This window comes from Phragmites australis, chromosome 14 (genome assembly GCF_958298935.1).
Source record: "Phragmites australis chromosome 14, lpPhrAust1.1, whole genome shotgun sequence".
Classification (NCBI taxonomy): Eukaryota; Viridiplantae; Streptophyta; class Magnoliopsida; order Poales; family Poaceae; genus Phragmites; species Phragmites australis.
This window is the reverse complement of record NC_084934.1, coordinates 2,373,763-2,385,121: the sequence shown is the minus strand read 5'-3', so window position 1 is coordinate 2,385,121 and position 11,359 is coordinate 2,373,763. Positions and strand designations below refer to the sequence as shown.

The window sequence follows — 11,359 nt, the reverse complement described above, 5'->3', positions numbered from 1 at the left end:
TGAACACTGTAATCATATTAGACAAAATTTAGAATTTTTTCCCATGGAAGAAAAAAGGACGGTTCACCTTTGTCTGCACGTTTATTTCTCCTTTCATGCACCCTGTACTGCAGTCACAAGTTGAGGAGACATTTTCCTTCTTGCCTGAACTCTGAACCCTCGACTCATTTTGAGTTGAGGCCTTAAATCTTTTCCATGTGTATCTTCTACTTATCCATGGAGACGACACGAGACAGAAATGCCGTCTCTAAATCACTATCTCCTCTGGAGTCTGAACTGCAAAATCGACCAGACTGAAGAATGGCCAGGGCTTTTCTGGCGGGCCCAATAGAAGATATAATTGAAGATGATCGAAGCAGCACTTGACAGCGCATGCAGTCGTCGACGCTGTCTCGATTCTAATTCCACGCACGAGCGGAGGAAAGATTTGCTCATCTAACCCTGAAAGTGACAGAGGAACGAGGATATTGTCTGGAGCATGAACACCTGTGGATGCAGATGTTCTTTGTTCAAAGCGTAAAAAAAATCTCTACGGTGTTGGGTTGTTTGGTTCTTGCCTGTAAGAGGTCAAATCAAAATTTGGTCACGTTTAGTAGAATTGGTTTCCATTTGAATAAAGACCAAAATTTGACCGTGTCTTAAAAAATTTAGCCAGTTAATTTTTTTCTATAGTAAATCTAGATAAGATTTTAATGTTTAAAATACCCGTCTCAATTTTTACCCAGTCATTCTGTATCAAACCAAACTACTATAATTACTCTGATTTTAATATAACCCTAATTTTAATTTTAATATGATCAAATTTTAACTTGACTTCTTACAAGCGAGAACCAAACAGCCCAAATGTTCTTAGTATCATTCGTCGAAATGTTTGGCAAAACTGTAACCTGGTGCTTATCTGAACATGACGAATCAGTAATCAGTGAGCATACAAATCTAATTTGCACTCGCCGTATGCTTTCTTTAACAGATAAACCTTTCTGTGAAAAAATCGCATTCGTACGAGAACCTTTCTTAAAAAATACAAGCATTACACATTCTCGAAAAAGAAAAGTCTATGGCTCTATGCTATAAGCCTATAAGCTAGAACAGCACACTCTTGGAGAACTTGCCACGTGGGCCCCACGTGTCAGTCTCGTGTTTTGTCGGCGGGTGTAGCTGCTCTCTGAACTCTGAATCAAGAACTGGACTGCAACTGCAGCTCTCCTAGGGGCATCTACAGACTACAATCATAGAACACACTGGGACTGGTCAGCTCCATCACCATCCTGCCAATGTCGTCCCAGCTGCACCCATCCTTGTAGTACTGGTCGTCCAGCGCGGCCGGGCTGCTAAGCACGCCATGATGCAATGTACTGGCCGTCGTCGGCGAAGGCAGCGTCGCCGTGGCCGCCGCGTGCAGGAGGCTACTGTTCCATTGCCCCTGAAACTGGCGGCTGTCGTACCCGTTGCTTACGTTGTTGACCACCGGAGCCTGCGGCAGCAGGCGGTTCATGTACTCGTCCCCGGTGTCCGACTCGAGGCTACCGGTGATGGAGCTCGAGTCGGGCTGCGCGGCGGCAGCGTCGTCGGGCATCTTGCCGGCGACCTGCTGCTGCTGCGGCTGCTTCTTGTAGGTGATGTTCCTCCTGAAGATCCGGCAGATGGTCCACACTTCCTGCATTTTTCAGGCACAAGGTCAGTTCAGTTTCAGTCACACTGAAACTATGACGAAAGCATGCGTGCACATGAAACATGGCACGTCTCGGTGCTAGTGCAGCGCCGGCCGCAACGTGTGCGCCTGAGTACAGAGCCGTCCTTTCCACGCACTTGTTGATGGCTCACCGGCGTGTCGTCGTGTCCGGACGTACATGACCGGTCAATTGGTGCACGCAACACTCAATAGAGAGACGGATTGCGAGCTCACGTACCGCTTCTTGCGTGCTCGGCGAGGAGTGGTCGCTCTCCGGGCGTGGTGGAAGGCGGAACTCGTGCATCATCCAGTCCGTCTTGGTGCCCTTGCCGGCAGCGCCGCGGTAGAACACGAGGGACTTCTTCAGGCCGATGCAGTCGCCGGCGCGACCGGTGGCGGCCGAGTATATGGGGCGGTCGATGCCGGTGGCCTTCCAGAAGCCGGAGCCGGTGACCCTGTTGGGCCGGATGCTATTCCTGTACTTCCTCCCCCGCAGACAGAAGAAGTACCACTCCTCCCCGGAAATCGTGCTCACCTCTGCATTGCACCAAAAATATTTGTCAGGATCTCTGCTCCAATATGCTTGTTCTACAAATCTATGCAGCTATGCTGATCTTGACATGATCAAGGACATGAGAAATTAAAAATAAGGATGATATATGCTACACGCATCATCATTTTTTTGAATTAATTTATATATACACGTGATGCATGTTACTAATAAAATTGTTGAGAGGTCATGATGTCAAAGCAAGCTGGATATTAGAAGCTTAGCAGCTGATCGAATGGCGTGTATGATACTAGTAAAATTGTTGAGAGTTCATGATGTCATGTGTGACGGTACTAATAAAATTGTTGAGAGTTCATGATGTCGAAGCTTAGTAACATAATAATATGCAGTAGCTAGCTAGATATCAGAAGTTAGCTTCTTACTTGGGATGTCCCAAGGATCATGCTTGTAGATGTCGAAGTCCTTGATGATCTCGATGCTAAGCCGCTTCCCGGCCACCTTCCGCCGGAGGTAGAAGTTGACGAGCTCGTCGTCGGTGGGGTGGAAGCGGAACCCGGGTAGAACCAGGCCTTGCTCATCGTCTTCGTCCCCTACAAGCACCACCTCTTCCTGATCTCCTTCTCCATGGTCACTGATCTTCATTTCGGCGCCCATGCTGCTCTGCTTTGTTAAGTACTTGTTCTCTTGCACCATCGATCGGCCTACTACTTGATGTGATGCTTCTGCTTGGTTCTTGCAATTCTTTGGTCAAGAACGCGACGTGCTGTCGGCAGCTTCTTCCTCTTGTTGCAATGCTATATATGCTACTCTCGTCTTGAACAAAAAGTGGAAACCGATGTTCTTGCAAGATGAACTGATCGACGATCGAGATGGCCGTCCGTAGACGTCGAGTTGTACTGTCTGTATAGAACTTATGGATGGATGTACTGAAGTTGTCCTGGAACTATATATATTGTGAATTAGGATGGAATCATGAAGGTTCATGCATATCTGGTCCAAGCTATGGTCTGACTTCTCTAGCTAGGCTACCAACCATATTGTCTTTTCTTGAACTCTTGATGACGTTCTTCTATGAATTACTCGTGGTGATTCTGCTTTCTTTATGTTTTTATGTGTTGCCTTAGGGTAAACAATAAGCCAAGACATACACCCTGCCCCATTTTGCCACGCCCAGAGACGCGCCGTCAAAGTTTACTTGGTAATCGAGAGAGGCTAAGCCGGTGGTTTTCAATGGTTGGTTGCTTTTTTACTTCAATTGTCTTTTACCGTGCAAGCGAACGAACGAACTAGATCACTCAATCTATTGATCTAGACCACGGCAAGTACTATATTCTCGTCAGTTCCTTACACGAACCAATTGAGATAATGCATTATTATTCTAGTCGGTTTTTGGCTCCATAACCGTATATCATAGCCGATTCCATTCTAGAACCAATTGAGATAATGCATTATTATTCTAGTTGGTTCTTGGCTCCAGGACCGTGTCTGGCGGCTTAAACTAAGAAACCGACTGTGATAACAGTTTCTATAATTAGTTTTTCGAAACCGATAATGATTATGATTTTATAACCGACTGGGTTTACATTTTTTTCACTAATATTAGTTGCTCGATCATTTTCTTTTTCATGTCAAGATCGAAATGTATTTTAGGTTCAAATCTGAATATATTTCCATTGTGTTAGTTAACTATAAAGGCCCCAAAAAACCATCCTGTTCGAGAAATGTATAAGAAACAAATTCTCCCATAGATAATTCTGACAAGTAGCTAGGGGCCTGTTGTATGTGTTCCATTGTAATAATGTTTATCCAAATATGCACAATAATTAATCATGATATACTGTATCCTTTAGCTATACATACCGGTCACCACACATGTCATCATATCCCATTCGTACTAGTTTTCTCGAGTTCTTTTACTTAGTCAATACTTCGTAGTTTTCACTTCGAGAATATGCTGGAAAGTATAATCCACTTGACTCTGTCCCCCTTTATTTTTCCTACTTGGAAAAGTTGAAAGTTGCGTTCGTCGTGTGAAGTGGTGTACCATGATAATATGCCAGGTATATATCAACTACCAAGTCTTCAAACTTTTAACTTTTCCCCTCTTCACTAACAATAAATAGAAGGACTACCAAAGCACAAGTTGGAATATAATGGTAAAGATTTATTCTCATAGGCCACACTTTTCTCTTCCGTTGTTGTTGGAGAAGAGCAAAGGCGGCAAAATCTTGAGAAGTCGTCAACTTAATCAGTAGGTAATAAGCTTAAGAAAATATACTTGGGCCCACCATCAGTGAGAAATTAATGGACGCTCTACTTGGACAAGTAAATAAACCTTTATTTTGCTTTTAGGTACCTCTTATGTCAAAAAAAAATCTCTGTCCCTTTGGCACTTTCCCAAAGCATGATAATTGCGTAAAAGAGAAAAATAAATACAGTGAGTTAGTTGTTGTTTCTATCCGGATTCTAAAGAAATGATACTGTATATGTTTGCTTTAGGCATGTGGAGTACATTCCAAATTTCATTACTTTTTTATACAAGGAATTCTTTTGTATCATGCTCAACAGACACACCAGATAAAAAGAATCGACGTAGCATAATTCTTATTATATATTAAAGTGATAATGTCTCTTTGCACGACTCATCTTCTAATTGTGGGAGTTTTCACGTTAAATCGTGTTCCTTGTGGTTTTCTTATTTATTTTGCTTACAACAAACATTCAATGAGAGGTCTCTCTCTCTCTCTCTCTCTCTCTCTCTCTCTCTCTCTCTCTCTCTCTCTCTCTCTCTCTCTCTCTCTCTCTCTCTCTCCCTCCTACAATAATTGTGTTTCAAGAGGTCTCTTACAATGAGAAAAGATCCCATACGTTGGAAATCACTCCCTCTAAATAAGACTACCCTTGCTTTGGACCAAAAGTTCACTTACACCAGCGAGCAAGTGGTGGATAATTACATTAATTTCTAGCTAAAATGCAAATTGTAGTCATCAACAAAACACTAGGTTTTTTTCTTAGGACTAGCTAGGGTTTGTTAGAACTCCGCATCAGCATACCAAAGGAAAATTCGCCTTATGTGCCAAACGAGAACCCCATAAATTTCTACACTTTTTCTTCAATAATGTAAATATGAGCAAATTAAAGCGGTTTGTGTGGTCAAGGACGGTGCAACAAGTATAGGCAATATGCATGGAACCTTCATTGCTTGACTCTTCACGGATGCGAAAGGAAGTACACAAAAGAGTAACTTTCCAAAAGGAAGTACACAAAAGAGTAACTTTCCAATACATGGTAAGTACGTGACAGGTACTTGTTGTTGGTACGTATTAATCTCACGTGTGGAGCCATGGACATCAATTAGCAAGAGCGAGCAATTAAATCTACTAATTTACCATGACCAATAATTGACCAATGGTTTCTAATATCTGCAAACTCACTTAGAATGTGCACGCAAAGGCAGCTTAGTTTCACACATACATACGTATGTATGTATGTATGCATGTATGTATGTATGTATGTATGTATGTATGTATGTATGTATGTATGTATGTATGTATGTATGTGAGTGACAAGCCGAGAAGGTTTGCATTGCTATATGACTATTTCAACTAGTATATATGTAGCCACTTAATGTGACTATGCACTTTTTGAGTCAACAAAATGTGTTTATATTTCTGTCTTTGATAACTCTAGCTTGAAAACACAAATTAAGTAAAGGGGTGACTGTACACAGTGCCATATTTCTGTTTTCTAAAAGGAATCTAGGATTTGCCACTTTAGGGTGTGTTTGGTGGAAAAAAAAAACTCTGGACACGTGTTTCACATCTCTCCTCTGGCAGCACCCCTCTCGATTCAAGCCACGTGTGCATCATCGATCTCCAAGCGTGGAGGAAGCTAAGCGAAGGTCAATCTCATCACAGCCGAGCCTCCTCAAAGCAGCGAGCCATAAAGCCCTTGTAGAGCACTGAGTCATGGTCACGTGCATCGTCAAGCTGAGCCAGTTGCGCCATGGTCGTGTACGCTTGACCGGCTTTGTGATCCATAGGTGACAATGGAGAGACATAAGAAGATCCCTCTATTTGAAGGTTATGACTTTTCGTACTGGAAGGTGCCCATAAAGATTTATATCTTAAACCAGAAAAGTACAATATGGGAGATTGTAGGCTCCAACTATGAGATTTTTGTCGCTCGTACTTCTCAGGCCTAGATTGAACAATATGAAGTCAACAACAAGACTAAAAATATATTGTTCACAAGCCTGAGTCATAATAAGCTGGATAGAGTTTAACACCTCCGTACTACCCGAGAGATTTGGTCCACTCTTAGTATCTTTCATGAGGGCACTAACTAAATAAAGGCTCAACGATAAAGCACATACAATTAAGAATATCAAATGTTTATGTAGAGCCCCAGAGAATCTTTGGATGCCATATTTGCTCGATTTGATAGGATTGTCAGCAATCTCAGATCGATTGGAGTTTTGCCTTACTCTGACTATGAGAGGACGATCAAGCTTCTCTATACTCTTGATCATAACATATGTGAAGTGAAGATCTCGAGCATTGATGAGTCATCCAGTTATGATACATTAACTTGTGATGAACTCTTCAGTAAACTCAAATCCACCGCGATAGCCAAGGCGGCTAGGATAGGACTAATAAACCCCTTGTCTCAGAACATGATATTGGTTTTAGGACATAGTGGTAGTAGTCAGTCTGGAGGTGGCTTTTCTTGTGCTAACCCTTCACATAGTGGATTTGCATTGTCTTCTTTGGTTTCTATCACTAAGGAGCAGGTGGACACACTTGATGATGATGATTTGGCTTTGATCATGAAGAAGTTCATCCACTTCTACAACATTCGACGAGACTAGAGGAGAGGTGATTCTCGTGCTTGTATGAGTGTGGTGACACCACTCATTTCAAGGCAGACTATCCAAGGTTCAAGAAGAAGGAAGACCGCAGCGACGACCATGACAAACACAAGAAGGCCAAGAAGCCCTCCTTCAAGAATCGCAATAAGTTGGCCAAGATGACATCTCGAGCTTTCGTGGCGGCGCTCAACGACTTTGACACCTCCTCAAGTAAGGTGAGATCTCGGAGGAGGAGGAGGAGCTGGTGAAGCACAAGAGGAAGAACAAGGACTTCACCGGACTTTGCTTCATGGCGGATGACAACGACTCCAAGCTTGATCTTTCTGAGGTATCTCTTTTCTACGAATAGCTTTCTATTCAGGTTGATACCATGAATGACGCTCTTGTTAGTGATGATAGGTTACTTAAGAAAGTAGCTCGTGAGTTGAAGGAGCTCAAGTCTAGATATGAGTGTTCGACAACTGAGTTTTCCTTGTTTAAGTCTCGGGAAAAGGATAAGGAATGTGATAGTTACCTTGTTGTCATAAGTGAGCTTGACGAGCTTCAGACTCTGCATGCTCAAGTCATTGGTCAGCTTGAGACTATCAAGAAGAAGCTCCTTGAGAAGGATTCTAGGTCTACTCTCTTGGTCGCTTGCAATAATTATCCTTTGCTTGCAAAGGATGTTGATATGAAACACAAGAGAATCAAGGAGCTATAATTTAGATTGGAGAGTACTGAGTGTTCTAAGGATGTGCAGCCAAATTGTTCTATCAGCATTGTCTTTAACAACAAACTCAGCTAGGTTAGAGGGCAAGTTCTAAAGCTCATGGCCAAGAATGAGTATCTCATTTCTCTTGTGGAGAAATACTCATAAGGTAAGCGAAAAATGAATTTGATTTTGGCAAAGATCAAAATGTGTGCAGATAAGGCAGGTTTAGCTTTAAGGTTAGGTTTTGAGAGGCTGGCTAATAATGAGGATAGTAAGACTATTTTTATCACACCTACTACCCTTAAGGCTGAGAAATCTAAGATTAATACCACACCACAACCCCAAAAAAAAAACATAAACCACAACCTATCAAGAAGAAATCCACACCACAGCCCAAGAGAGCTCCATAGCCTAAGATAAAAACCCATGTGAGAGAGTCTAGAGTGACCAGTAGTCAAGTATCTGATAGACGCTACTACTGCACTAGAGTGACCAGCAGTCAAGTATCTGATAGATGCTACTACTGCAACTACTACTTGAGAGAGGGTCACCTAGTTGGGTTTTACTTTTGCCGTATGAGGGATGAGCGGCGTGAACAAGAATAGGGTATTCGGGATATGTACCCCCTCTTTTGGTGTACATGAGCCTTTTCCTCGCTCTTACTCACGAGGTTTCAATGCTCTTCAGGTTCCTACTAGAGGTGGTGCCCGGTGTGGATCTTACCATGACTCATATGGTCTTAGTTCACATGTCTGAGGCTTTGAGTTGTAGCGCTTTGGTGGACCACATTTTGCTCATCGTGGTACTCACCCTCAGCAAGCTAGTATTGATTTTGATGCACCTGCTTTTATTGCTTCATAGCGGATGACCCAGTACTATATTCCCAAGAGGTTTCTATCTAACCATAGTACTAAGTCATCCACCTACTATTCACCTCATATGTAGGTGGGAGGTGGAGGCCTAGAGAACAAGTGGCTCATTGACTCCGGTTGTTCACCCCATATGACCAAAGATGCATCATGGTTCTCGAGTCTCATCCCGACAAAGTGACACGAGTACATCACATTCGGGAATGATAGAAAAGGAAGAGTGAAGGCCAAAGATATGGTAAGAGTGAGAGAGAGTTTCACTATCAAAGATGTGGTTTTGGTGGAGCATTTGTGATACAATTTGCTTTCTGTATCTCAGTTATTGGGTGAGGACTTGGAAGTGCGCTTTAAGTGTGATGCTTCCCGAGTTCTTGATTCCTTAGTCGCTTTGATTTGTCGGATTTCTCGAGTAGGGAGACTATTTGGAGCCGATTTTTTTGAGTCTTTTGGATCCTCTTGATGCTTGATTGCTTAACTTTCTTCTGAGCTTTAGATGTGGCACAGGAAGTTAGGGTATATGAGCTTTGATTTGCTTTCTCATTTGAGTGCCCTAAGCTTAATCCGAGGATTTCCCAAGCTCAAGTTTGACAAGAACCTTGTTTGTGCTCCGTATCGACATGGCACGATAGTTGCCGCCTCTCACCACCATTTAATCTGGTGATGACTAAACGACCGAGGGAACTTCTCCATATGGAAATTGTTGGTACTTTACAAGTTCGTTTGGCAGGTGGGAAGTGGTATGTACTCGTCATTGTTGATGACTACTCTCGCTACTCTTGGGTGTTCTTTCTTGTGAGTAAGGATGAAGTATGTTCACACTTTCAGAGCTTAGCTTTGAGATTATTCAAGGAACTCTCTGGTGTATTGAAAGCAATCGTAGTGATAGTGGCACCGAGTTCAAGAACTATCTCTTTAATACTTTCTATCTTGAACATGGATTGAGCATCAATATTCTACCCCATATATTCCTCAGCAGAATGGCGTGGTTGAAAGGAATAATTGTATTTGGTGGAGATGGCTAGAATGATACTTAATGAGTATAATACTTCTAGAAAGTTTTGGGCAGAGGCTATTAGCACAGCTTGATACATTTTCAATCGAATTTTCTTGTGCCCATTTTTTAATGGGACTTCTTATGAGTTGTGCTTTGGGAGAAAGCTGACGGTTTCTCACTTGAGAGGTTTTGGATGTCGTTGCTTCATCCTAAAGCGTGGCAATCTTGACAAGTTCGAGTCGTGCTTTTCTGACAGGATCTTCTTGCGTTATTCGCTTCATGGTCATTATTACAGGGTTTACAATCTAGACACTAATTCCATTATGAAATCCTATGATGTGACATCTGATGAACCCCTTGTGCTAGTCCTATTCTTGAGTGTGCAGATGAACAAGAGATGGGTGAAAGCATCTTTATAGATGGCGACCTTCTAGCTCTCCGTGATGATGAGGATGATCCACCCCTTCCGTCCATCACACATTCTTTCAAGCTGGCTCCTGCTTCTTCAACACCGGCAGAGGGTTCTGTAGCCTCTATGTCTACTTCAGCTGCTTTCGAGCCTGCTTTTGAGGGGGAGATCGTCTCACAGCGCGAGACTCCACAACGCATTCAATTTAGACATCCTCTGCAACTGATGATAGACAACATTGGAGAGTGGGTAACGAGGGCCAAATCTTCTCAATATGCTCATTTCACTGGTTCTGCATTTGTTGCATCTTTTGATCCTCATGATGTTGGACATACTCTTTTTTATTCAAATTGGGTCAATACCATGCATGAAGAGTTAGAAAATTTTGAGAGAAACTAAGTTTGGGTCCTTGTAGAGGCACCCAAATGTTCATACCATAGACACCAAATGAGTTTCAAAACAAGCAGGGGAGAATGGGTCGGTAATGAGAAACAAAGCTAGATTTGTAGCCCATGGTTTCACTCAAATAGAGGTGATAGACTTTGGAGAGACCTTTGGACTGGTAGTTGGACTAGAAGCCATTAGGATCCTCCTAGCATTTGCGGCATCCCAGGGTTTCATGTTGTACCAAATGGATGTCAAGAGTGCTTTCCTAAATAGGTTCATAGAGGAAGAGGTCTATGTCAAGCAACATCTAGGTTTCGAGGATCTCAAATATCCACATAGAGTATACAAGCTTCAAAAAAACTTTGTATGAGCTTAAGCAGGCGCCTAGGGCTTAGTATGTAGGCTTAAGTCCTTCTTACTAGAGCATGAGTATGTGATGGAGTTTATGGATAAAACTTTGTTCACCTTTAGGCATGAAAATTATTTCCTACTTATTCAAATATACGTGGATGATATCATCTTTGGTGGTTGTTCTCATATTCTTGTAGCCACGTTTGTAAAAACTATGAGCATGAAATTTGATATGTCGATGATGGGAGAGCTTAATTTCTTTCTAAGGCTGAAAATCAAGTAATGCATGCAAGGTACATTAGTCAACTAGGCGAAGTATACCAAGGATTTGCTGAAGAAGTTCGACATGAGCGATGTGAAGCCCTTCGTGACATCGATAGCTACCTCGATCGTGCTTGATCCGAATAAAGATGGCAATGAGGTAGACCAGCGGGAGTATAGGAGTATGATTAGCTCTCTCATGTACCTAACGGTGATAATACCCAACATCCACTTTGTCATTTACCTTTGTACTTGCTTCCAAGCATCACCAAGGACATCTCACCGCCAAGCGGTGAAGCGCATATTGAGGTATTTCAAACACACTCTTGAGTATGGTATATGGT

At 42.4% G+C, this 11,359-nt stretch overlaps 1 protein-coding gene across 1 annotated transcript; it reads right to left on the bottom strand.

Annotated features, from left to right (window-relative positions):
- Positions 1–977: 977 nt before the first annotated feature.
- LOC133889988 (transcription factor JUNGBRUNNEN 1-like) lies at positions 978–3,137 on the bottom strand. Its single transcript, XM_062330420.1, has 3 exons — positions 2,606–3,137; positions 1,911–2,209; positions 978–1,657 (listed from the first exon to the last, which is right to left on the bottom strand). The coding sequence occupies exons 1-3, from the start codon at positions 2,874–2,876 to the stop codon at positions 1,217–1,219; spliced, it is 1,011 nt and encodes a 336-aa protein (XP_062186404.1). The 5' UTR covers positions 2,877–3,137; the 3' UTR covers positions 978–1,216.
- Between the last annotated feature and the right edge of the window lie 8,222 nt (positions 3,138–11,359).